The 27,288-nt window shown below is 51.0% G+C and overlaps 2 protein-coding genes across 4 annotated transcripts in view; one reads left to right on the plus strand and one right to left on the minus strand.

Annotated features, from left to right (window-relative positions):
- Sh2d3c (SH2 domain containing 3C) overlaps positions 1-9,804 on the minus strand; it is a 34,211-nt gene extending 24,407 nt beyond the window's left edge. For 2 of the 3 annotated variants that reach the window (XM_029474378.2, XM_021183545.2), the window contains exons 1-2: positions 9,741-9,804; positions 5,608-6,070 (exon numbers count right to left, since the gene is read on the minus strand). In XM_029474378.2, coding sequence (XP_029330238.1) covers positions 5,608-6,070; positions 9,741-9,777 — 500 coding nt within the window. In that variant the 5' untranslated portion in view covers positions 9,778-9,804. Of the gene's footprint in view, positions 1-3,395; positions 3,517-5,607; positions 6,071-9,740 lie in introns of those variants that run through there. The other variant, XM_021183553.3, reaches the window with a different exon arrangement.
- Positions 9,805-17,996: 8,192 nt separating this feature from the next.
- Cdk9 (cyclin dependent kinase 9) lies at positions 17,997-23,908 on the plus strand. Its single transcript, XM_021150233.3, has 7 exons — positions 17,997-18,543; positions 18,996-19,077; positions 20,597-20,687; positions 20,952-21,118; positions 21,217-21,388; positions 21,534-21,682; positions 23,056-23,908. The coding sequence occupies exons 1-7, from the start codon at positions 18,101-18,103 to the stop codon at positions 23,419-23,421; spliced, it is 1,470 nt and encodes a 489-aa protein (XP_021005892.2). The 5' UTR covers positions 17,997-18,100; the 3' UTR covers positions 23,422-23,908.
- Positions 23,909-27,288: the final 3,380 nt, after the last annotated feature.

Raw genomic sequence — 27,288 nt, forward strand, 5'->3', positions numbered from 1 at the left:
GTGAACTGAAGCCCAACACACAACTGTAAACTTGCTTTGCTGATGACAACTTCATGTCACAATGTCCAAAGGCTGGGCACGGGCAGGAGATGCATTGTGGGTAGAGTGCTTGCCTAGCACGCAGGAGGTCCTAGGTTCCATCTACAGCACCCTATAAGGCCAGGTGTGGTGGTGCACACCCAAAATCCCAGCCCTTCAGAGGGTCAGATGGTCATGATCACCCAAGGCCAGCCTGGGCTATGAGCCCCTGACTCAAAAAATAAACAACAAAAAGGTTTAAATTTACCATACCTGCAAGGAGAAAGACTCTCCTGAACAAGACTGAGTGGGACCCGAACCCATTCGCTCTCTGCTTCCTTCTATCCTCTGCTCCAGACATTCTGATCTCTACCATGAGCCAACTAACTGAAGACACTCCCGGTTCAGGACTTCGTGCAGGTGGCTGTCACAGCTTGGCTCACTTCCCCCGAGAGCAATGTGTTTGCTTCCTTCATTATCCAATTATTTTTCCTCCCTAATTGTTTGGCTTGGTTTGTTTTGGTTTGTTTTCAGTTCTTTGGAGATGGGATTTCTGTCCTGGCTGTCCTGGAACTCACTTTGTCAACCAAGGTGGCCTCAAATTCAGAGATCCACCTGCCTCTGCCTCTGGAATGCTGGGATTGAAGTCTGCTGCTACCAGCACTTCCCGCTCCTTTCTAACTTACCTAAGGTTGCCTCCCTAGCACTTTCCCCCAAGGCCAATCTCAGCGGCTTGATTGTAAATTTTCTTGATCTTCTTTAGTTGCCCCTTGTAACTCATCAGTCAGCTTTGCCATCTGACCCTCTGCCTCTGGGAGGAGGTCTCCATTAGATTCAACCTTCTGTGCTCACTGCTCTCTGTGAAGCCTGGGTATTGCCTCCAGGAGCATTAAAATGAATGATAGGCTGGTGAATTAGCCCAGGGAGTGAAGACTTGTGCTTGTCCTGCAAGCCTGATTGATTGGAACATGGTCCCTGGATCCCACACACAGCAGAGAGCCACAAAGTTGTCCTCCGGCCTCCACATAGACACACATTCTAACAAGACCTACACCAATGTAATAATAAGTACAAGTTGAAAGATGTGTAAAATAATAAAATGAATGAAACACTAACTCTGCTTCAATGTGCCCTTTTGTGTGTGAAGTATGCCCAATACCAGGGCACTGTGGAAAACCATTTGAAATACTGGTAGAAAGTCTTGAAATTTTCGTTGAGGGCCTGGTGGTTAAGATTTGAGCTAAGAAGCCGGGCGGTGGTGGTGCATGCCTTTAATCCCAGCACTAGGGAGGCAGAGGCATGTAGATTTCTGAGTTCGAGGCCAGCCTGGTCTACAAAGTGAGTTCCAGGACAGCCAGGGCTACACAGAGAAACCTGTCTCGAAAAACAAAAAAACAAAACAAAACAAAAACAAAAAGATTTGAGCTAAGAGTTACTCAGGCCTGAGAGTAAACTTGGGTTCTCACAAATACTCAATGTATAACCCCAGGACAGTCCTCCCTATCATCCCAGGAGAGTGCTCCCTCTAACCCCAGGAGAGACCTCCCCTTTAGCCTTAGCCTAACCACTGGGAAAATGGAGCGACAGAGTCATTCACTTTCAGGACCCGATGGGTGCTTGACAGCTTAAAGGGACCCTGGCTTGACACTTGTGTGGGTCGGGAAGGTATGGGGGGTTCTCCTTCCTTCTCCAGGCCTGGCCTCCCCCTGTGTCACACTGATTTGGGGGTGAGGGGAGTTCTCTGGACCCTGCTGTCTCATTCCCCCCACGCCCTCCTCCGGCAGAAGGCTGTGTTTCTTGGGCAGAGGATGCAGGCAGGGCTGCTGTGCTCCACTTGGCCAGCTGAAGGTCAGCCCCTCCTGCCTCATCCCCCATGATCTCAGCAGAGACAGGGCACCAGGAAATCCCTGCAGCCTCACCTCTTCCCCTTCCTTCCTCCTGCTCCAGGTGCACCCTGCCTTCCCAGGGTGGGGGAGGGACACCAGCTCCCTAGCCCGGGCTACTCTGACATCCACTCAGGAAGGCGGGTCCCATCCCGCTCACTGGCGCTCTGAGCTAGCCTTCTGCCTAACTAGATGGCTCTTCAGAGAGCATCTCAGACTCATGTGGGCTCCTGGAGACCCAGAGGCCCAGCACGGGACAGAGTTAGCCTGAGAGCCCCACTCAGAAAGTCCCCCTGGAGGTTGAGGTTGGGGTGGGGACACTGGGTCCTAGAGCACCAGAACAGGGCTTGATCTGGCCTGCTAAACCCACCCTAGAACTCCCAAACGCTTCAGGAGATGGGAGGCAGAAGTTCCACTGTTTCTCTTGGTCAGGTCCAGGCGAAGCATCGCTAGAACAAGCCTCTGCCATAACAGCTTGGGCTGAGTGTCAGACTGGACATTTGAAAGGCTTCTCAAGACGCTTCCGCAGAGGCCCCGGCCCTGCCCTAGAGGAAGGTGTTCTAGAGGCATAAGCCTAGGAGGTAGAGTCAAACAAACTCCTATTCTGACTTCCACTAGACCAGTCAAACAGGCAAGCAGACTTTTCTATCTTTATTTACAAAATGGGTTCTCTCTCCAGGATCTGTCAGAAGATTAGCAGAGATGCAGGGTGTGTTTAGAGACAAGGCAGGGAACAGTCACAGCTGAAGGAAAATTCCAGAAGCTGCCAGGTGTGGTGGCATGGGTCTGTAAGCCCTGAACTTTCCAGGTGGATGCAGGATGATCAAGCGTTTGAGTACCAGCTAAGCATGATGGCCCTCACTTTTAATCCCTGAACCTGGGAGGCAGGCAGATTTCTTTGGGTTGAAGAACAGTCTAGTGAGTTCCAGGACAGTCAGGACTACAGGAAAAAGTTTGAGCACAGCCTGTGTTACATGAGACCCTGACTCAATAGTAAAAAGAAAGAAAAATCCCAGATGTTAAAAACAAACAAACAGGGCTGGAGAGATGGCTCAGCGGTTAAGAGCACTGACTGCTCTTCCAAAGGTCCTGAGTTCAAATCCCAGAGACCACATGGTGGCTCACAACCATCCATAACGAAATCTGATGGTGTTTCTGAAGACAGCTGCAGTGTATTTACATATAACAATAAATAAATCTTTAAAAAACAAACAAACAAACAAACAAACAAGCTGGGCAGTGGTGGCACACGCCTTTAATCCCAGCACATGGGAGGCAGAGGCAGGCGGATTTCTGAGTTCGAGGTTAGCCTGGTCTACAGAGTGAGTTCCAGGACAGCCAGAGCTACACAGAGAAACCCTGTCTCGAAAAACCAAACCAAACAAACAAACAAAACCCCATAGCAGTGTGTGTCAGTTGCTCCAGCGACCAGCATCTCCCCACTGGTCCACTCCTGCTGTCCGCTTGCCCTCCCTAGCCAGTTTGGTCACTCACCTTCGGGGCTCTAGCGCAGAGCACCTTCGGCCCACTGCAGTCATCCCGTGATCACAACCTGAAGCCCAGGAACCGGCTCAGTCTGACACTCCCGCTAAGACTCCGGGCTAGGAGTTACTGAGCTCAGAGTAGGACCCTAGGGGCAGGGCCAGACCTGAGGACCACGCCCTAGACACGCCTCCCGCTCGTAGGATCCAAAGAAAAACAAATCCTCCTCAAACTTGCTCCTCTCTGGCTCCTCCTCCCCTCCCTGTCAGTCACAATCTAGGCTGGAGAAGGAGGTTCCTCCTTCCGAGCACACAGCCCCTGCCTCTCCGGCGAACCAATCAGTGTCTCTAAGTGGGAGGAGCCAAGCTACGGGTGAAATCTCTGACCAGGGAAAAGAAACCTTACAGCCTCAAGGATCTGGACCTCTTGCATCCTTAACTGCAAAATGAAGTCGAATTTTGGAGAGGGTAGCTGGGGAAGGCAGCCTGAGGCAGCAAGAAATAGTGGGAAAAGCCTTAACTGTATTAATTATGAAAGTACCATTTCCCAAGCCAGGAGGTGGTGGTTTGGTTTTTTGGGGTTTGTTTTTTTTTTTTTTGTGGGAGTGTGGGGGGAATTAGGCAGGTGCACATGCCATCACATACCAGCCCTCTCCCTTCACCTTGTGGACACTGGGGATCAAGCTTGCTCTACCACTTGGTAGTATGTGTCTTTACCAGCTGAGCCAGCCATCTTGCAGGCTCGCTATTTATTTATATCTTTTCCTAAACTCAGTTTATAGGACCCAATAAGTAAGTCCTTATTTACAAGTGGCTTTCTAGAAAAGGCATTAGTCACGTTGGCCCCCAGAACTAAAGGCGCTGAGTTGGGTGGGCCTCAGTTCAACCCCAGCTTGGTTGCTAGCAGGATGAAAGGGGTTCCCTGAACCTGTTTCCTTCTCTGCTGTAAAAACAGTATATCTCTAGCTGGTTTTCTTTTGAGAAGTAGTTACAAATGTTTCCGAGAGTGCCTAGTTGTGGAAAGCTCTTGGGGGTTCCTTCTGCCCTGTTTCTCTCTCCCATTCTTCCTCTCATGTTTTCCAGGCTGGCCCAGAGCTTCATATAAAGCCAAGAATCACCCTGAACTGCAGGTCCTCTGGCTTGCAGCTCTCAAGTGCTACCACACCAACTTATTTGGTGACAGAGACTGTGCTGGACTTTTCAGCTTGACACAAGCTAAAGTCACCTGAAAGGAGGGAGCCTCAGTGATGAAAATGCTTCCAAAAGATCTGGTTGTAGATCAGGTAGTGGTGGTGCCGGCCTTTAATCCCAGTAACTAGGGAGGGAGAGACAGGAGGATCTCTGTGAGTTCCAGGCCAGCCTGGTCTACCGAGTGAACTAGTTCTGGGACTTCCAGGGCTACACACACAAACCCTGTCTCCAAAAACCCAAAACAAACAAAACACATTGGGGCTGTAGGCAAGCCTGTAGAAGCTTTGCTTTGCTTGCTTGCTTTCTTTCTTTCTTTCTTTCTTTCTTTCTTTTCTTTTTTTTTTCTCGAGACAGGGTTTCTCTGTATAGCTCTGGCTGTCCTAGAACTCACTCTGTAGACCAGGCTGGCCTCCAACTCAGAAATCCTTGTGCCTCTGCCGCCCAAATGCTGGGATTAAACCACGCCTGGCTCTGTAGGAGCTTTTCTCAATTAGTGATTGGAGGACACAGTCCATTGTGGGTGGTGCCTGCCTCTGTTGGTCCTGGGTTCTAGAAACTGGCTGAGCAAGCCAGTAAGCAGCACTCCTCCGTGGCCTCTGCATCAGCTCCTGCCTCTAGGTTCCTGCCCTGCTTGAGTTCCCCATCCTGACTCCCTTTAGTGATATGAGCAGCTATGTGCAAGTGTGAGCCAATAAGCACTTACCTCCTCACGCTGCTTTTTTGGTTATGGGGTTTCTCTGCAGCAATAGAAACCCACATTCAGGCAGGGATCAAACCAAGGGCTTCCTGTGTGCTAGGCCAGCACTCGGCCAGCTGGTCTGCACACCTAGCTCCCTCCCTCACTTCATTTCCTTTGTATTTCATTTCCTGTTATGTTTTGAGACAGGGTTTCATTCTTGTAGTTCAGGCTGACCTCAAACTCATAGCAATCCCCCAGCCTCAGCTGCCTCCATACTGGGACCACAGGATGTACCACTCCCTAAGCCCAAGCCTTCTCTTTTCAGTCCAGATATCTGTGCCCTGTTGGCACCTACCTTTCTGGGTTCACATCCCCAGGGACTTGCTCCTTCTCTGTGTCTACTGTGAGATCCTCCAGTTCCCTCATAGGGTCCACTTCTACTGCTGAAGGTGCCGTGTCCTCCAGTAGGGCTTCAGTTCCCTCCCCTGCCTCCTTGGCTGCCTCTAAGTCTGGTGGCTCTGGCAACGTTCGAGAAATCAGGTGCAACTCTCGGCTGACCTCCTGGGCCTTCTGGACAGCCTGTTGTTTCTGAGCCTTCTTGATGTTAGGGCGGGGCATGGTACCCATGTGGCTGTACATGTCACTAGAACGTGCATAGGCAGGAGGACTCTTTGGGAGTGTCACCATGTCATCCTGTGTGGCTTCAAAGGTGTCAGGCTCCGGACAAGACCGGATACTAGCAGAGGCTGAAGACCGTCTCAGAGAAAAGGACCGCGGGAGATTGGAAAGGCTTCCAAGGCCCTTGAACTTGAAGAACTCTGGCAAGAGAGGAGGAGAGGAAAAGAATTAATCACAGTGTCAGCAGGAATGGAATAATGTAAAAACCATGCATGGCGAGGGTACAAAAGTTCAGGACACACCAGGGAAGGCTTCTCACTGTTTTCTTTCTCTAAGTTTAAAAAAAAATATATATATATATATACATATATATATATTTACACACACATATATGAATACACTGTCACTGCCTTCAGACACACCAGAAGAGGGCATCAGCTTCCACTACAGATGGTTGTGAGCCACCATGTGGTTGCTGGGACTTGAACTCAGGACCTCTGGAAGAGCAGTCAGTGCTCTTAACTGCTGAGCCATCTCTCCAGCCCATCTAAGTTGTTTTTTGTTTTTAATTCTTAATTATGTGTATGTGTGTGGGAGCAGGGTACATGTATCCTGAACGTGGATACCCTTGGAAGCCAGAAAAGGACATCAAATCACCTGGGGCTGTAGTTACAGGTTGTGAGCTGCTCAAAGTGGGTGCTGGAAATGGAACTCATCTTCTGCAAGAGGAGCTATCACTCCACACCCCCTCCTCATTCCTCCGCTCCCGGAAGTGCAGCGACATGCAGCTCTGCAGTCACAGCGCTGAGCTCAAGCCCTTCTTCCACATTCTAGCTGTGTGACCTTGGGCAAGTCATTAGACCTCTCTGAGCTCCTTCACCCACATCAGTAACACAAGGACCCTCCCTATACACAGCAAGAGGACTGGAGAAAAGTAGGTAAATAAAGGGTTAGGGAGATGACTTTGAAAAAATGCGAGCCACACAAGTATGACAACCTGAGTTCAAATCCCTAGGACCCATATAGAAGCTAGGCATGGTGGTACATGCCTTTAGTCCCAGTGCTCATGAAGCAGACACAGGTGGATCTCTGTGAGTTCAAGGCCAGCCTGATCTACATGGTGAATCCCACAGCAAGAATTCCATACAGAGGCCTAGTCTCAATAATAAAAATAAAATAAAATAAACCATAAAAAAAGAAAAAAATAACAAAAACAGAGGAATTGGAAGCATGATTCAGCAGGTAAAGGGGCTGACTGCTGTACGAGAGGACTGGAGTTCAGATCTCAGCACCCCCATCAGGTGAATCGCCTCCAGCTTCAAAGGATCCAATGCCCCTTTCTGACCTCTGTGAACACCCTCTCACACACATACATCTGCGTGTACACACACACACACACGTACATCTTTATAAAATAAAAGGCTGAGGCTGGAGAGGTGCTTAGCAGTTAAGAGGACAGAATCCAGACCCGAATCCACTTTCCAGCAACCCACATGGCAGCTTACAACCGTCTATAACTCCACTTCCAAGGGATCCAGTGCCCTATTCTGGCCTCTGGCATTCGTGGGGACTATACACATGTGGTGTACAGAGAAACATGAAGACAGACAGACATAACTTGTTCTTGAGACAGGGTCTCCCTGCACATCCCTGGCTATCCTGGAACTTAGACCAGGCTGGCCTCAAATTCACAGAGATCCATCTGCCTCTGCCTTCCTAGTCCTGGGATTAAAGAGGTATACTACCATGATCATCATGTATGTATATACGAATGTATGTATGTATGTATGAATGGTAGGTTTCCTTACATAGCCCTGGCTGTTCTGGAACTCACTCTGTAGACCAGGCTGGCCTCCAATTCACCAAGATCCACCTGCCTCTGCCTCCCAAGTTCTGGGATTAAAGGTGTGCATTACTACTCCCAGCAACGTATTTTGTAAAAAATACAAATTCTAAAGAAATCTGTTTTAAAGTAAGATGACAAGGGATCAAAGAAGATGCCTGATGTTGTATCAGAACATAGCCATGCATACATGTATGAACGTGAACATAAACATGAGCATACATGCAAACGTAGATAACATGCTTGCTTCATGTGCTATCTGACATATAAAATATCCTCAAAAGGAGGTACAAAAGGAAGATTACAATGATGATCAAAAATGCCTCCCACTTGTCAAACTGTGAATTCTTAGAATATGCAAACATCCTGCTTTCCTTATAAGGAAATTGATATTCAGAAGGGTGAAACGGACAGTCTGAGCTCCTACAGCTTACCCCAAAGGCTAGATGTACATGTGTGTGTATGTGTATGCGTGTGTGTGGGGGGGTTGTGTGTGTGTTGTATGTGTGTGTGTATAAGTATGTGTGAATGCATATGGTATTTGAGTGTGTGTGTTTATGAGTAAGTATGTATGGTGTATCTGTGAGAGTGTGTATGGTGTGTGTGTGTGTGTGAGTGTTTATGGTGTCTGTGTGTGAATGTGTATGGTGTCTATGTGTGAATGTGTATGGTGTGTGTATGTGGTATGTGTGTGTGTATGGTGTCTGTGTGTGAATGTGTAAGGTGTGTGTGTATGTATGTGTATGGTGTCTGTGTGTGAATCTGTATAGTATGTGTGTGTGTGTGTGTGTGTGTGTATGTGTGTGTGTACAAAGAGTAGTATCCAAGGCAATCTCTGGCACTGGGTTTGAAAGGACATGGATGAGGCTGTCTGTCTGCCTGAGAATTGGGGCCCCTGTCTGTGGGTGTTTCTCTCCTCCCAGTCGGCTGAACCTGCCTTACAAACTCCTGTGATACCATCTTCCAGCAGGGACGGAAGTGTATCTCTTTGCTCTCTCCTCCCTAAGGCTGTGGGGCTGTCCCGTCTCTGACTTCCGTAGGCCTCCAGATGACTTGAGCAAAAGGAGCACACACTGGCCTTTGCTCTTCCCTACCTCCTCTGCATCCTCAGGTGTCCACGCCCCCGATGGACAGACTCTGAGGTCCAGAGAAGGGAAGGGATCAGCCTAGCTCTGCACTTCAGAATTCATCCCTGCCCAGTACCCCTGGTCCCATCCCAGACAGTGCTGGCTACCGCCCTCCTTCTAGACAGGTTGCCCTGGGACAGAGATCTCTTTGTAACACAAGGGTCACTGACTGCCTCCTTTGTCAATGCTGCAGATTTTGTTTGCTTGCTTTGTATGTTTATATGAGACAATATGTCTCACTCTAACCTGCTTCGGTCTACTCACGCGCCTCCTGCTTTTGACTTCTGAGTGCTAGGATTACAGATGTGTGTATCTCCATTTACACACACACACACACAGAGAGAGAGAGAAAGAGAGAGAGAGAGAGAACTGGAAGGTCAGAGGAGTCTGGGACAGAAGTTTGAGACCCAAAATGGATTGACCTGGAGAAAGAAATAGGTGGGTGTAGTTCACCCAAGTACCTGGTACCAGTCTCTCCCAGTTTCACTGCTCCCAATACACCACAGCACCCGCGGTCCCCACATCCACTCACTCTCTAGAGAGCTCCCTGAGATCTGGTGTTGAATTGGGTTCTGGACAACATGAGGTACTTGGGGGTCTCTCCATACACAGTCTCATGGTCAGAGAGACCAGGATGATCCGGAAGACAGAAAGGCTGAGGGGCTGACTGTAGTAAGAGGGAAGCAGAGGTTGGGCAGGGAGAGAGAAAGACAGAAATGCAAAGACAGACAGAGACAGAGAGACACCGGGGGCCACAGCATGTGCAGATAGCAACACCAACACCGAGGAGAGAGACAGATGAACAGAAAGAGAAAGAGAAAGAAGACAGTCGTGAGAAGCAGATGCGGAGAGGCTAAGCTGAACAGACGGACAGACGGACGGTGGCTGGTCTGTACTCACTGAACTTTCTGCCTGTTTTCTTGGGCATCTCTGTCATCTTTGCAAGCTGTGCAGTCTCTGGTTTGCTAGCATGTGGCTGCTCCAGGCTCAAGACACCAGGGGCTGATGGGCCTCCCCCGCTCCCCTTCCCCTTTCTCTTGCCCTCTTACTGGCTTCCTCTGTGTATTTTTAAACTAGTGAAACTCCCACAGCCCCACCCTCCCACCCTCTCCACAGGGGGCGGGGGCTGGGGCCTCTCCAGCCAGCAGCAGGGGCAGGGGGCACACCGCAAACCCGTGGGACCTAGAAGGCCTGAGGAACAAACCACAGGCTTTGGGAACAGAGCCCACTAGGCTGGGGGCCACTGGGGACCTGCCAACAGCTGTCAGGGGCCTGGCCCACAGGATGGGAAGTCGAGGAGACAGACTCATGGTTAGGGCAGTTTATTCTAAGCCCTGGTACCCAGGAGATGGAGTAGCAATAATAAAGAAGAGAATGCTGTGAGTGGGCCTGTGGCCCAAAGTCAACTTCTGATTGGCTACTTTGTCACTGTGTGATTACGGACAGGATGATTCACCTGCCGGAGGCTGGGTTTCTTTTTGGTGAGCAGGATATGCTAACTGCCCAGTGGCCAGAACACAGAGCATAGCCAGGTATAAAGCCAATACCTGCTTAGGCGTGCTTGTCCTTGTCTGAGTCAGCGGAGGCATGTGGGGACAGGTCTTCTATATCCTTTGGGCAGAGATAGGGAAACTGAGGCACAGAGGAGCAAGGGGATTTCCCCAGGTCACAGAGAGAGTTGGTGGCACACACTGGGTTGCAAGTTGTCTTTCCAGTAAGATACAGGTTGGTGCTCTGCAAACACAAACATGTATGTGCGGGTATGTGTTTTGTGCCCACACGGAACAAATATAAGGAAATGAAACCTCCACGAACACCTATAGTTGGGGGTGGGGGGTGGTGTTAGTAGCACTTGTTGGGACTGGAGGGCCACAGGTCAAATCTAGTTCTGAATGTGGCCACATCTGCAGCTGAGGTGACCAAATCTCTACAACAGGGACAGCACAAGATACACAGCCATCCTCCCAAGCCTCTCTTTCTCTTGGTCTTCTGTTCGTTCTTCTGTGCTTAGGATAGGACACTGGGTTTTCACTCGCTAAGCAAGTTCTCTACCACTGAGCCACACCCCCAGCAGCCCAGAGTGGACACTTTTTTGTTGTTTTGAGATAAAAATCTGACATAGCCCAGGCTGACCTCCAATTTGAGATCTTCCCGCCTCAGCCTCCAAGTACCGGGGTTACATGTGTGCAGACAAGCCACCTGGTCCTGTAGCTGGAGATCTGGTCTGTGGGAGATGCAATCCAGGACACATGGGTCCTGTCCTGCGTCCTCCATCAAAGTCTTGTCCTCAAAGCCAAGTCGCTCGGATACTGCTGCTCTGACAGCAGTCCTAGGAGCTGATTTCCAGGCCATCTGCGCCCCAGCCTCCTGTCAGGATGATGTTGGCGGAAGACAGGTCAGACTGATTCTCCCGATGCAGTGAAGACAACCCCTAAGTCCGGTGAGAGAAAGAGACCCAGTCCTGCCAGGTTGTGGCAGCATGTCCTGCATCTGTAGGCCTGCAATGACCGTTGCTCAATGGCCAAGGAGGAAGTTAGCTATTTTTCTGTGACAAAACACCACGACCAAGGCAAGTTAGAAACATTTATTAGATCATATGATTCCAGAGCAGACTCCTGGGGTGGTACCCCCTTCTCCTCTTCAGGTTGTTGTCAGGAGATAGGGAGAAGGAGCCCATAGCCTGGAAAGAGGGGAAGGCTTCTCTCCTGGGAGATGGTCACAGTGTGAATTGGGCTGGTGACCTAGGCTGTGGCATCAGATGACCAGACTAGTGCTGGCTTTCTGGCCAGACCAGCTCCCCAACTGCTGTGTATTGTGCTTCTGTGGGCCTTGGTTTCCTTATCTATGAAATGGGAATCACTGTAGTCCCTACTTCGTGGAAGAAGTCTCTGCCCGGCACACTGTGGCCCTCAGTGAGTCCTGCCTCCAGGGCTGAAGAGTGGTCACCCGGGCCAGGAGTGCAGTGGGCCGGGCCAGGCCGACCGTGGTGGGTAGGCAGGCTCTGAGACCTGGAAAGCTGAATCTCAGAGCGTCTGTTGCTATGGCATAGACGCTTCGTCAGGGCTGGGCTTGCCGTTGGCCCAGGCGCCAGGGTAGTTGCTGGTATCCCCGGGAGAATGAATGGTGCTCAGTGTAGTGAGGAAGCTGTGCTCAGAGCCCCCTTTGTGCTGCTTCAAGTGGCCGTTGGAAGTGTGGTTAGGGAGACCTGCTGGCTCGTGGCTGTCTTGCAGTCCCTCCACAGCTGGTCCTGGAGGTCTACCCAGTCAGCCCGCTGCTGTAGCCCTGACCACCTACCTAGAGCTTTCCCTCCTCCAGAGTAAAGGCTTTTGCTTAGGTTTGACCGGCACTCCCAGCCACACGAGCCTCCCTCCAGTCCCTCAGTCTTTTGATTCCTCTAGTCCTTCCAGTGCAGGATAGACCAAATGCCACCCCTCCCCCGAAAGAGAGAAAGAAAGAAAGAAAGAAAGAAAGAAAGAAAGAAAGAAAGAAAGAAGAAAGGGGAAAAAAAACTGGTCTGTGGTGGCATACACCTTTAATCCCAGCTCACAGGAAGCAGAGTTAGCAGGATCTCTGTGAGTTCGAGGCCAGCCTGGTCTACAACGTGAGTTCCAGGATTGCCAGGGCTATACAGAGAAACCCTGCCTCAGAAAAGCAAAACAAGGCAAAACAACAAAGACAAATAACCAAAATCAACAAAACAAAAGGCAGTGTAGCAGAGACCTAGCTCCCCAGTTCTTTGATTATGTGGCCCTAGCCAGGCTACTGAGCCCGTTTCTTCTCTGGTCACCTGGATCCAGTCATAGCAGGCTCCTAAGTGGACTACAGTAACACATAGGGAGATGATGTATGTCAACACAGGACCAGGCAGAGGCAGCAAGACCAATAGGAGCAGAACTTCCATGATTAGAGGGGGCCCCCAGTATCAGAAACCGTTCTCTGTTCCGTATCCCTCAGCTAGTGAGCAGACCCACAGCTAACAGCTCGCATGTGCACATCTTATGAGCCTGCTTTCACTTCCCCTCCACAGACCCTAACCCTATCCAGGCTTGGGAGAGGAAAGCAAGGTCCAGGTGTCTATAGACTGTTCTGTCGCTGTGAAGAGACACCATGACCAAGGCAGCTCTTATGAAAGAAAACATTTAAGTCTAAGCTTGTTTACCGTTTCAGAGGGCTAGTTTATTAACATCATAGTGGGGAGCATGGCAGGACCAAGGCAGCATGCTGGCACTAGAGCAGTAGCTGAGAGCCCCATCTTGATCTGTAGGTAGCAGACAGACACATACCGGGCCTGGTTTGGGCATTTGAAACCTCAAAGCCACAGGGCAGTGGTGGTGCATGCCTTTAATCCCAGCATTTGGGAGGCAGAGGCAGGCGGATTTCTGAGTTTGAGGCCAGCCTGGTCTCTATAGAGTGAGTTCCAAGACAGCCAGGGCTACACAGAGAAACCGTGTCTCGAAAAACAAAAACAAACAAACAAAAAACTCAAAGCCTGCCCCCAGAGATACATTTCCTTTAATAAGGCCACACCCATTCCAATATGGCTACAGCTCCTAGTCCTTCTAATCCTTTCAAACAGTTCCACTCTCTGGTGATTAAGCATTCAAATATATCAAGGCCATTTTTTTTTTCCCCAGGCAGAGTTTCTCAGTACAGCTCTAGCTTTCCTGAAACTAGCTCTGTAGACCAGGCTGACCTTGAACTCACAGAGATATGAAGTGGAAACTGAAGGACTCTTTGGAAAGTTGGTTGTATGGGGCTTTGCTGGGGCAAACATGTGAAGGAACGTTTCGCAGAGGTGAACAGGTCAACGAACGACTAAGGCTGACTTGACTTCAAGATTTCACTGAAGCAGGAAGGAGGATGTTCTGCTAAAGCAAACATGTAAAACGGCACGTGGTGAAGGATTCTTTGCTAACAACAGGCGTGTATTAGTCCACCTTACATTGCGTAATTGACCTGCATTTGTCGGGACTCCATAGAGAAACACACACCAAAAAACCTTCTGGTAGCATGCTAGACTCTGACTGGTTGGCAGAGTGTTGTCAGCTGAGACAGACGAACATGCTAAGGCAAGACTGGTGGAGGACATGTGATGTTTTGGAGAGGGTAAAAAAGGGACTCGGTGGACAGTGACGGAGGCTGAGCGTGACTTGCTTATAGAGCTAGTCGTGCGACGCTTGTGGGTCTCAGGTCTTCCCTGATCTTTGCTTCCCTGAGACACAGCTGAGAACTTCTCCTGGCATCCCTCAGGGTCCCTCCTAATGACTCGAGCGGAGGCTGAGGCCTGCCTGTCTCTGCTAGGTAGTGCCGCCGCTGCTGATGTGTGTCTTCTATTCCGACTCTACCAAACTAGACTGCTGGTGTATCCATGTGTGAGTGGATCGATCGAGCTGCCGCTGCTAACCAGTGAACTCGACTGCCAATTTCCAGAAAACACAGATGGGAGTTGCTCCAAAGAACCTTTCTAAACAGGTCCACTTCCCTGCCCCGAATCCTTTCTTTCCCACTATCTCTGGTGGGTGATGGGCTAAAAGGAACGTTAAAGTGTTTTAAGAACCATCATTAAAGCCGGGCGTGGTGGCGCACGCCTTTAATCCCAGCACTCAGGAGGCAGAGGCAGGTGGATTTCTGAGTTCGAGGCCAGCCTGGTCTACAAAGTGAGTTCCAGGACAGCTGGGGCTACACAGAGAAACCCTGTCTCGAAAAACCAAAAAAAAAAAAAAAAAAAAGAACCATCATTAAAAATCGGTTTTGAGGGGCTGGTGAGATGGCTCAGTGGGTAAGAGCACCCAACTGCTCTTCCAAAGGTCCGGAGTTCAAATCCCAACAACCACATGGTGGCTCACAACCATCCGTAACGAGATCTGACGCCCTCTTCTGGTGTGTCTGAAGACAGCTACAGTGTACTCACATATAATAAATAAATCTTTTTAAAAAAAATCGGTTTTGAAACAATTAAAGTTACAGAGATCCATCAACCTCTGCCTCTCAAGGGCTGGGATTAAAAGTGTGTGCTACCACCACTCATCCATGGATGCCATTCATATTCAAACCACGATCCTGGGTAAGGTCAAAAGCTGGAGTTGAGCTAGTGGCACAAACCTTTAATTCCAGCATTTGGGAAGCAGAGGCAAGGAGATCTTTGTGAGTTCAAAGTTAGTCTAGAAAAACACTCTAAGGCTTTGTATTTTTTAAATTAAATTAATTTAATTTATTTATTTATTGGTTTTTCGAGACAGGGTTTCTCTGTATAATCTTGGCTGTCCTGGAACTCACTCTGTAGACCAGGCTGGCCTCGAACTCAGAAATCCGCCTGCCTCTGCCTCCCAAGTGCTGGGATTAAAGGTGTGCACAACCACCACCCGGTTTATTTTATTTATTTATTTTTTTAATTTTTTTTTTTTTTTTTTTTTTTTTTTTTTGGTTTTTCGAGACAGGGTTTCTCTGTGTAGCCCTGGCTGTCCTGGAACTCACTCTGTAGACCAGGCTGACCTCGAACTCAGAAATCCTCCTGCCTCTGCCTCCCGAGTGCTGGGATTAAAGGCGTGCGCCACCACGCCTGGCTTATTTTATTTTTTGAGACAGATTCTTGTTATGTAGCTCTGGCTGATCTGGAACTCATTGTATAGACCAGCCTGGTCTCAAACTCACAGAGACTCACCTGACTCAGCCTCCCGAGTGCTGGGATTAAACGTGTGGGCCATACCTGGCTTTATTTTTTCGTTTTTTTAGACCAGTTCTCACGGAGACTCTAAACTGGCTTTGAACTTACTTTCTAGCCCAAACAAGCCCTAGACTTTGAACTTTCCTGTTTCAGTTTCTTTAGTAGCTGGGATTCCAGTTGTCTGCCACCAGGCTTGGCTTCCGAGCTGTTAAATGGCCATACACCAGACCCTCTTGAGGGGGTGTCATCAGCCAGCCAGTCAGCAGGTGTTGACAGAGGCTGAGTCACATGTTGGGCCTTGGTGGTTTTGGCAATCCACAGGAAGCAGGCATTATTTGTAGCCAACAAAGCGGTAGCCAAAGTGGATTCGAAAGGCTAATTTCTCTCTAGTCCCCTCCTGGATTTACCAGTGGTGGAGAACCTGGACTTCAGAACTGGGCAGCCCTTACAAAGCCTCCAGACCACCATTGCTTCCCTGTGGAGGGCTGAGGGCCCATGACTCTGAGGAAGTGACTGAAAGATGTCAGGGCTCTTGTTGGGGCCAGAGGTGACAACATCACAGGAAACCCTGCTAAAGCCTCTCTGCCCACAGGATGCGACTTAGGGAGGGCTCATGAGAAACAGGCACCAGCTACGGCTTAAAACTCCACATAAACCCTGCAAAGTCCAGGCCCTCAGTGCTACTGTTACCTGCCACACCTCCTCACCCCCCCACTACTCCTCCACCCCACCCCCCACCCCCACCCCCGCAGTGAGCACCAGGTGAGATCACTCCCAAGTTTTGTCACAGTTTCATGCTGAGCCCAGATTGGGAGGGGCCTTGACGTAGGACTGTTGGGAGTTTATGCCAAACTTACCTGGTTCAAAGCTAGTGTGGCCACTGACTGGCTGTGTGACCATGGCCCAGTCATCTCACCTCTGAGTGTCAGGGTCGTTATGTACAGTGGAGGGAAGAGCAGTGCTCCGTGAATAACTGATAATAGAAATAACTCCTGTGCAGGGCTAAAGGTGACTTAGCCACATCCTATCATGGTAATTAATGCACTTACTCTCTCCTTACACCTGGTCGCGCCCCCCACCCCCCTTCTTGTTTCAGGTAAGCAGTGTATCCAGGAAGGTAGGCTCTGGGTCACTCCCTGTCATATGGCTTGATCTCCTTTAAAGCCCTGGCTCTATGGAGGGTCTTGAAAAATCTTGCTGCCAGGATCCTTCTCATAGCAGGTACTCTGGGGCTCTAGGATCACCGAAACCAGTCCTCCTTCCAAGAATCTTCAAGCCCAGACAATGTGGGATAAACCTGGAAAGCACTGCTGGACACTGTGATACCGTGAGCTGGGAGGGATGCCTGGAGTTCAAAGGTCAGCCTAGACTACTTGGTGAGCACCAGACCAGCCAGGACCTGTCTCCATCAAACAAGAGGGGGAAGCAAACGGGAAGCCTGCAGCTGACCCTGGAGAGTGGGGTGGCAACTCTGAAGACAGGAGGGATTGGGAAACTGAAACAGTAGGGAGCTTGCAGGACCACAGCCCAGGAGGTAAACGCTGGAAAGATCGGCCATGATCAGCTCAGAATTTCAAGACAGTAGAGGAAGACATAACAGACTTCAGACTCTCCTCTCTGTCTCTCTGTGTTATTGTTGTTTTTCCTGGCTGTCCTGGAACTCGCTCTGTAGACCAGGCTGGCCTCGAACTCAGAAATCCATCTGCCTCTGCCAAGTGCTGGGATTAAAGGCGTGCGCCATCAAGGCCCGGCTCACGCCCATTTCAAAAGCACCAGGAGTGCCGGCTCAATGTTAACAGTTTTGGGAATGATTGACTCTGGACAGACCAGCTTTGGCGCGGCTCTGTGAAGGAAGATTGTAGTAGATCCATCCTGTCAACACAGGATCCAAGGGTTTAGGCCTGAGCGTTGCTCGCTCACCGCCCACAGTGTCGCCGCGCCCCCTGGCGGCCGTCAGTTGCCATGTCAACGGCGGGTGGCTGAGACGACGGAGGTGGCAGCGGGGGCAGTTCTCTCTTCCCCTAGCCTCAAGGCCGCTCCCACGGCACCTCCTGCCTTCGCCTCACCGGGAGCACACTCCCGGCCCTGGAAGAAGGGCCATTCTGTGGCAGCTGGCATTCGGGGGTAAACTGAGGCACGCAGGAGGGAGCCGCAGGCAGGTGTCTAGTGCGGAGCCCCACCTCCAAAGGCAGAGGAGGGGCTGAGAGCAGTGACGCGCCGAGGGCGGACGCTGGACTGGGAGCGGGAGGGCGGGAGGCGGCGGCGGCAGGTGCGGCCGCGGAGGGTGGGAGGAGGAGGGAGGGGGCGGGCGGAGGGGGAGGGGAGGCCAGGACGGGCACCTCCCCCTTTATAACGCGCCCCCTCCCGGGCTCTCGGGCCGCCTCCTCGTCTGCTCTGCCTATCTCGCCCCCTTGCCCGGCCGCCCCGGGCCGGGCTTGGCCAGGGAGCCTCCGCCCCCAGGCCTCCCCCCCCACCCGCCGCCCCGCGCAGCCCGGCGGAGGCGGCGCCGTCGGAGGAGGAGGAGCAGGGCACTGCGGCTGGCCCCGGATCGGGAGCCAGAGCGGCAGCAGCTTCGGCAGCAGCACGGCCCGGGCCAATGCAGCGGGACGCACCGCCGCGAGCCCCAGCCCCAGCGCCACGGCTCCCTGCGCCCCCGATCGGGGCCGCCAACAGCGCTGGTGGCGGCGGCGGAGGCGGGGGCAGTGGCGGCGGCGGAGGCTCCTCTGCAGCTCTGGCTCCCCCTGGCCTCCCGGGAACTACAAGTCCCAGGGGGCCTGGCGGCGGGCGGAGACCGGAAGAGGCGGGCTCCGCACCTCGAGGCCGGAAGTGGCCGTGGAGGCGGAAGTGGCGCGGCCGCGGAGGGGCCTGGAGTGTGTCGGGACCGGGAGCGGCGGGAGCTGCGGCTGGGGGAGGCGGCGGCGGCGGCGGCGGCGCGCTGGAGGCGGCCATGGCCAAGCAGTACGACTCGGTGGAATGCCCGTTCTGCGATGAGGTCACCAAGTACGAGAAACTTGCCAAGATCGGCCAAGGCACATTCGGGTAAGATTAGGCCGCGTGGGACCGCGAGCCCGGGACCTGCACTTTCCAGGGCCGACGTCGGGTCGCCCAGAGCCCGGGCCGAGATGGTCCGGAAGCTTCTGTTTCCGTGGCTGTTGCCCGGTCTTGCTCGGCCGCGGCGCAGACGTTCCCGGCCCAACCGAGCTGACTGGCAGGGAGGAGCTTGGGGCCCGTGATGGGGGTTGGGTAGGGTTGCTGAGAGCCACTCAGAATGTGAGCGGCCACCTCTAGGGGAGGGGTAGGGGCTGAGTAGGAGTAAGCAGAGGCCGGGAGGAGGACAGAAGACACGCGGTGTGGAGTGACCGCGTCCGGGATACGAGGCCGCACCCCACCCGCCGTGGGTCTGGGCTCTTGCTGTTCCCCTTCCCGCGGGGGAGGGGCGCTCCCTGCGGAAATGCCTGATGGGTCCCTTGGGTCTTTCTCTGTGCCTGCAGGGAAGTCTTTAAAGCCAAGCACCGTCAGACGGGCCAGAAGGTGGCTCTGAAGAAAGTGTTGATGGAGAATGAGAAGGAGGGGGTGAGTATACGGACCACTGGGCCTACCTTCTTCTAACCTGGCTGGGTTTCCACACCGCTACTTCAAAGGGTTTTGTGCTGAGATTCCACCTAGTGTTTTTCGGTTTTCCGTGGAACAAGGAATTTGGCTTTCCATTTAGACTTTTGAGCTTTAGTGGCAAAGTTTTGTGGGAGCCACGGGAGGGAGCCTATGCTTTTCCCATGGAGTGCAGGTTGACTCTAGAAGTTGGGTCTTTGAAAACTTTCAGCTTAGCTTGGCGTTGAATTTTGTTTTGTATGAAGAGATCATTTGTGCACAGGCCGTTTAAAAGGCCGCTGAGCTTAAGGTGATGTTCTGAAAGGTGTTGTTTCCATCAGCCTCAGCACATTGCCTTTGTAAGGAAAAGGCTGTTTGTCTTACTTTGTGTCTGTAGGTCTTCTGTTTTCTGGCATGTCTGTGTACAGCACTATTCTCCAGTACCTGGGTACCCGAGGAAGCCAGAAAGGTGTTCGAGGTTGCCTTGGATCATTTGGGACAAAAGATCCACTGTGTGGGTGCTGGGAATTGAACCTGGGTCCTCGGGGAGGACAGCCAGTGCTGTGGTGTGTGTATGTTTCCCTGAAGCAGGGACTCTATGTTTTGTTTGATACAAAATCTCTCTGTAGCCCCAGCTGTCCTGGAACTCACTGTTTGGTCCAGGCTGTTCTCAGAATCACAGAGGATCAACTGCCTGAGTTTCCTGACTGCTGGAAATAAAGAGGGCTGGGCTGCCACACGTGACCATAGCCAGTTTCCTTAACCATTCAACTATCTCCATTCCCAGGAAATTTCTTGATCCTTTCTTTCTTTCTTTCTTTCTTTCTTTCTTTCTTTCTTTCTTTCTTTCTTTCTTTTTTGTTTCTGAGACAAGGTTTCTCTGTGTAGTCCTGGCTGATCTGGAACTCACTTTGTAGACCAGGCTGGCCTGGAACTCATAGATCCGCCTGCCTCTGCCTCCCGAGTGCTGGGATTAAAGGCGTGCGCCACCACTGCCCTGCAAATTTCTTGATCTTAACCCATAAGTGTTAGTGCCAAAGTGTTTATCCCTATAAACACTTTGTCTAAAGTAAATTCCCAGATTATAATCCCAGCATTCATAAGACTGAGGAAAGGAGATGGTTCGTAAACAAGTTCAAGGCCAGCATTATCTCGATGGCAACACCTAGCAGCTCCTTGAGATATGTGTGTGTTTGTACTTATTTTGTATTTTGCTACAGATCTGGCTAGCTACAGATAAATATAGATATATCTTCCCCTCTCCCTTCTTTTTGAATCAGGAGCTCAACTAAGCAGTCTGGCCTTGAACTTGGTGGTTCTGATGTCTCTGTCTCCTGATACGAGAATTGGATTCCAGATAGGAACCATCACACAGGAACGATTCTCTCGCCTGCCTTTCAACCTCTGTCCCTCAGTATAGACCCCAGACACACCCCCACTCCACCCCCAGATCCTCGGTCTGTTGTGCTCTCAATTTTGACCACTTCCTCTTTCTCCTCCCTAGTTCCCCATCACAGCCTTGCGGGAAATCAAGATTCTACAGCTCCTAAAACATGAGAATGTGGTGAACCTAATTGAGATTTGTCGGACCAAAGGTGTGTTGCTTGCCTCAGGAGAAAAAGGGGATTTGAGACAAGGTTTCTCTGTGTAGCCCTGGCTGTCCTGGACCTTGCGCCATAGACCAGGCTGGCCTCACACTTAGAGGTCCATCTGCCTCTGTCTCCTGAGTGCCGGCCCCCCAGCTTCTCTGGCCTTGGTTGGAGTTGGGTGTCTGTGGGTTGGAGGACTGGGAGTTGTCTGTGGAAAATGAGGTGGGTGCAGGTTTTTATTTATTTTTCTCCCTGCCCCTTCTGTATCAGCCTCACCGTATAACCGCTGCAAGGGCAGCATCTATCTGGTATTTGACTTCTGTGAGCATGACCTTGCTGGGCTGCTGAGCAATGTCTTAGTCAAGTTCACATTGTCTGAGATCAAGAGAGTGATGCAGATGCTGCTGAATGGCCTCTACTACATCCACAGGAACAAGGTGAGGCAGACTGGGGCTTCTCTGCTCTTCACTGTTGGGTAGGCAAGGCTCCAGGATGCTATGAAACCTGACTGAGCTCTCATGTGTCCTTCCTTTAGATCTTGCACAGAGACATGAAGGCTGCGAATGTGCTCATTACCCGGGATGGGGTCCTGAAGCTGGCAGATTTTGGGCTGGCCCGTGCCTTCAGCCTAGCTAAGAATAGCCAGCCCAACCGATACACCAACCGTGTGGTGACATTGTGGTACCGGCCTCCGGAGCTGCTGCTCGGTGAGGACTCCCGAGAGGGCAGAGGGGGGCAGGGGCGGGGTGCCTACCTGGCCACAGCCCCCATTGCCGGGGGCCTCTTGAGCCATCAGCTCTGGGACATGGAGTCTCAGGAGGCCCTTGGGCTTAAGTACCCTCTTCTTCTCAGGAGAGCGGGACTACGGCCCGCCCATTGACCTTTGGGGTGCTGGGTGCATCATGGCAGAGATGTGGACTCGTAGCCCTATCATGCAGGGTAACACAGAGCAGCACCAGCTCGCCCTCATCAGCCAGCTCTGTGGCTCCATCACCCCAGAGGTGAGTAACTGAACTGGGTGTTCCTGGGGGATGCAGAGACCCAGGGCCTCTGGCCAGTAGTGGAGAGTGGAGTCCTTCTGTAGAGGAAGCTGATTGCTGCAGGCCAGGCTTACTGTTCAGTATCTCTGAGGGCAGGCTTTGAGTTTTTTGCTTGTTTTTGTTTTTTTGAGACAGGGTTTCTCTGTGTAGCCCTGGCTGTCCTGGAACTCACGCTGTAGACCAGGCTGGCCTCAAACTCAGAAATCTGCCTGCCTCTGCCTCCCAAGTGCTGGGATTAAAGGCGTGCGCCACCACGCCCGGCTCCTTACCAATCCTTTTTTTTTTTTCTTTTAAAGATTTATTTATTTATTTATTATATGTAAGTACACTGTAGTACACTGTAGCTGTCTTCAGACAGCACCAGAAGAGGGCATCAGATCTCATTACGGGTGGTTGTGAGCCACCATGTGGTTGCTGGGATTTGAACTTCGGACCTTCAGAAGAGCAGGCGGGTGCTCTTACCCACTGAGCCATCTCACCAGCCCTCCTTACCACTCTTAATGTTGGTTTTATGGGCTCTATGTTGCCGTGACAAAGTAAGTACATGAGAAAAACAAAAACACCAAGAGTTGCTTTTGTTCAGAAAAACAAAAAGGTTGTTTAGTCTTTGCTTTGGTGCAGAGATGCTGCTAAGTGTCATAGTAGAGAGTCCACTGGAGAGAGGGTGTGGCCATGGTGGGGATTGAGCAGAACATGGGTCCAGTGTGTAGCTCCAATGGTGGCCCACTCACAACCCCAGAGGCTTCAGCACACATTCAGCAGGCCTCATGGTTCCTTCCCCTTTGGGTGGTCCCCCCTCCTCCCACAAGTTTCTGCCACCTCCCAATAGCGCCACCTGCTGGAGACCAAGCGTCAGCACAAGCTTCTAGAGACAAAGTTTCTTGGTTTTGTTTGTTTGTTTGTTTTGTTTTTGTTTGTTTGTTTTGTTTTTTTGTTTGTTTGTTTTGTTTTTTCCTACCACTCTGTAGACCAGGCTGACCTCGAACTCAGGAATCCGCCTGCCTCTGCCTCCCAAATTCTGGGTTTACAGGTATGCACCACCACTGCCCAGCTCGTGTGATTTTTTTGTTTGTTTGTTTATTTTATTTTTTGTTTGTAAAATGGGAATGTGCCTGAACGGGGGCTGGCACATTTATCGCAGCTGACTTGTGTAAGGTGTTCAGGCACTAGGGGTATGCTCCATCTGGTGACTGGTGCTTTTAACTTGAAGATGTGATCTCTGTGATGGAGGGGAGGTCAGGGAACCTCTGGGAGAAATTGTTTTAGAAACCCATCCCCCTGGCATCTCAGATAGTCTTACTCCAGCTCCGTTCTCTCCTCAACGCCTCTCTTAGGTGTGGCCAAATGTAGACAAGTATGAGCTGTTTGAAAAGCTGGAACTTGTGAAGGGCCAGAAGCGGAAGGTGAAGGACCGTCTAAAGGCCTACGTGCGCGACCCCTATGCTCTGGACCTCATTGACAAGCTGCTGGTGCTGGACCCTGCGCAACGGATTGACAGTGACGATGCCCTCAACCACGACTTCTTCTGGTCGGACCCCATGCCCTCGGACCTCAAGGGCATGCTGTCTACTCACTTGACGTCTATGTTTGAGTACCTGGCACCGCCACGGCGGAAGGGCAGCCAGATCACCCAGCAGTCCACCAACCAGAGCAGAAATCCCGCCACCACCAACCAGACGGAATTTGAACGTGTCTTCTGAGGCCGGAACTGGCCGGTGTTGTTCTTAGGTTAGGAGTGGATTGCTTCCTTTGCATGGAACATGTGACGTGATGGGACATTTGAGATTTTTCTCCTCCAGTACATATTTGCTCCCACCCTGGCACTGGGAGCAGCTGCCTGAGTGGGCTGGGGTGGAGGTATCCTGCCTGCCCCTCTCTGGAGGTCTCAGCGTGGACACAAAGTGAGGTGGGAGAAGCTCACCCACTGTGACTTTCTAAGAACTCCTTGCATGGTGGGAGGAAGGTACAGGTCCCTCACCATCGCCAGCCCTTCCTCTGGATGAGAATTTGAGGGGCAGAGGCGCCTCCAAAATGGGCTACTTTTGCTCTAGACCTTAGGAGCGTGGGGCTGTGTGGACTCCTGGTTCCTTTAAAAGGAGAATTTTATTTTGTTTTGTTAAGTTTAGAGACATTCCTGGACGCAGTTTGATTGGTTAAATTAAAAGTTGGTTATTTTTTTCCAGTAAATGGCTGCGTTTCCTGTGTTCAGACCTTCCCTCAGCTCTTGTCTCAGCTAGAAGCTAGGGTTTGGTCAGCTAGGACACTGCCAGTTCTTCTCTACCACCCAGTACTCTGGAGACATTCAGGGTTTGCCGTCCTCTCCTCCTGGGTACCTTCCACTGTGCTCTTCACCCCCGAAGAAGGTGTGTCCACAGTGCCAGTGTCCTTGTGCTTGGTGTTGGCGAGTGCTATAAGCTGAGACGGAGTGAGCTGCTGGGCCCGGGCTGCTTTGGCTCCTAAATCCTCAGATTGGACTGATAAGCAGGGCACTGTAGCCTTACAGTCATGGAGTGACAAGTGTAGCCTGTAGCTCCAGGGCTTGGGGGAAGTGACCAGAGCAGGGTCAGGTGGCGATCACATGGGTTGGGGTGAGGGCAGGATGGAAGGCCAGTGTGGAGATGGGGTGGTCCTAAGGATGGAGGGTAGGGACCCTTAGGGCACTGACCTAGGCAATAGATTCCATAAGAGTTTCCTGGGGTGACATCACAGAGCTGCCTGAAAAGGACAATTTTAGTCCACTAGCTCTGGGAGCTGATACAGTACTTGGCCTGTGTTTTTTTTTTTTTTTTTTTTTTTGTATTTTCTTTTTTCCTTGCATGTTTATGCTCTTCTGTATTCCTGGTACCCAGGGAGGCCAGAAGAGGGCTGACTCCCTGGAACTGGAGTTAAAGATGGTTGTGCGCTGCTGCCGTGTATGTGCTGGGAATTGAACCAGGGTCCTCTGGATTTGCAGCTAGAACTTTTAACCATGCAGCCATCTCTCAGTCCTTTATTTTGAGACAAAGCTGTCATGTAGACTAGGATGTCCAGAACTGCAAATCTCCCTGCTTCCTCCTTTAGGGAGCTAGGATTAGAGGTGTGCACCATCATTCACAGCAATCTTGGTTCTGGAAACCATCCGTCAGCATCTTCTGTGTAGGTATCTGTGAGGATATCTGTTGTTGGGTTTACTGCCCAGGATAATTCCATCAGTTACGTCTGCGGAGACCGTCTCTCCGTAAGGCCACATGCTTAGGGCATGATTGGAGAGGACATTATTCAATCCGCTATAACGAGAACTTAGGGCAGTCTTTGTGGCTCAGTGACATGAAGACAAACTAATAGAGCTGTTCTGTTCCAGACTGTCTCCCCGGAAGTATTCAAGGAATTCAGCCCTTTGCTAGAGATTGGACCCAAAACTGGGTAAGTGCTCTACCACTGAGCCACGCCCAGTCTCAGGGTTTGTATTCACTGACTTCCTCCGTAGCTTCCTGGAAGTCACTGTGTATAATAGATTTATTATTGGATTTAGACTTCACCACAGCCCATGGGACTTTCTCCAGTCGCCATTTTCCAGTTAAGTTTCATGGCTGGGAATTCAGGCTCTAGTAGGTTCCAATTACTCTGATGGAGTAGAGTCCATTAGAAGTGAAGGCCTGGGGCTGGAGAGATGGCTCAGCAGCTAAGAGCACTGACTGCTCTTCTGGAGGTCCTGAGTTCAAATCCCAGCAACCACATGGTGGCTCATAACCATCTGTAATGAGATCGGATGCCCTCTTCTGGTGTGTCTGAAGACAGCTACAGTCTACTTATGTATGATAATAAATAAATCAAAAAAAAAAAAAGTGAAGGCCTGGGGAGATGGCGAGTCAGTCAAGTGCTTGCTGTCCAAGCACAGGGAAGCACTAAGGAGATGAGAGGGGTCTGGCTTTCTGGCCAGCTAGTCAGGCTGAGTCAGTAGGCTCAGTGTGAGACCCTGTCTTTTTGTTTGTTGTTTGTTTGTTTGTTTGTTTCGAGACGGTTTCATAGCCCTGGCTGTCCTGGAACTCTGTAGACCAGGCTGGCCTCGAACTCAGAAATCTGCCTGCCTCTGTCTCCCGAGTGCTGGGATTAAAGGCGTGTGCCACCACCGCCTGGCTGAGACCCTGTCTTAAAAAGGAAAAAACTAACAGTTGAGGAAGACACCAGTTAACCTCTGGTTTTCACACACTTGCACGAACACATGAACATTATAGACACAAGCGTGTGTGTGAACATTTACGTTCATTACAAAGTTCTGGACTCAGAATGCAGAATGAGGAATGTGCAGAACAGCTGAGGACGTGAGGGTAGGTGTGGGGACAAAGGCCTCAGGCTGGTGAGGCTGGAACGGACACAAGGCCAGCGCCACACTTTTGAACTTGGTACAAATGCGTAGCTCTGACTTTCCATGCCTCTGTGTTTCCTAATAGATGTTTTATCTGTGTGATAAGCCACAGAGCGGGCCTAAAACTCTGGAGCTGGGCTGCTGAAATGGCTCCATGGTGAAAGTGCCCTAAGGACAAAGCTTCAGGACCTGAGTTCCAGCTCAACCACCTGTATGGTGGAAGACCCTGACCTTCACAGGAGCTCTGTGGTGCGCATGCACATGCATGAGCACACACACACATGACACCTGCACACGTGAAATTAACGTTTCTGTAAAAATCCCTGAAGCAGCTGACTCCAAGCCTCCTCCCGCTAGGAAGGAGCTGGGCTTGCTTCAGTATCCAGCCCCAACGCCCAGCTGTAACATGGGTCTTGTACCCAGCTCCTAGACACTGTCACCCCTGTGTCTGATGCACATTAGACTGAGTCAGAAACACTAGGGAAGAAGGCCTGGACTAACTCATTTTTTTTCTTTTTCTCTTTTTTTTTTTTTTTTGGTTTTTCAAGACAGGGTTTCTCTGTAGCCTTGGCTGTCCTGGAACTCACTCTGTAGACCAGGCTGGCCTCAAACTCAGAAATCCACCTGCCTCTGCCTCCCAAGTGCTGGGATTAAAGGTATGTGCCACCATGCCCGGCCTGGACTCATTTTCTTTTTTTTTTTTTAAAAGATTTATTTATTTATTATATGTAAGTACACTGTAGCTGTCTTCAGACACTCCAGAAGAGGGCGCCAGATCTCGTTACGGATGGTTGTGAGCCACCATGTGGTTGCAGGGATTTGAACTCTGGACCTTCGGAAGAGCAGTCGGGTGCTCTTACCCACTGAGCCATCTCACCAGCCCTGGACTCATTTTCTTGATGTCATCTGCAGTCCAAGGACTTTGTCATGCATTCCGACTGTTTTTTTTTTTTTTCTTTTTTTCAACCAATTGATCTGGTAAAACAGGGCCTCTTCTCCAGTAAACTTGAACTGGGTCAAGGTCGCCTTATTCCTGTGCTGCCCCTGTGTTTCTTTGTCTTGCTCCATTCATCCCTGCCAGGTAGGATGCCGGCCAAATGGGGCCAACTGTAAGGGGAGGTGGGCTGTGACCAGGAGGGCTAGGAGAGGCCAGGGAGAGGCAGTCTTACCTGGGCAGCAAGGCCAACCCCAGGACTTGGACATCTCCCAGATATCCCTGCCT

Source organism: Mus caroli, unplaced genomic scaffold (assembly GCF_978045245.1).
Source record: "Mus caroli unplaced genomic scaffold, Mus_caroli_1 scaffold_2, whole genome shotgun sequence".
Classification (NCBI taxonomy): Eukaryota; Metazoa; Chordata; class Mammalia; order Rodentia; family Muridae; genus Mus; species Mus caroli.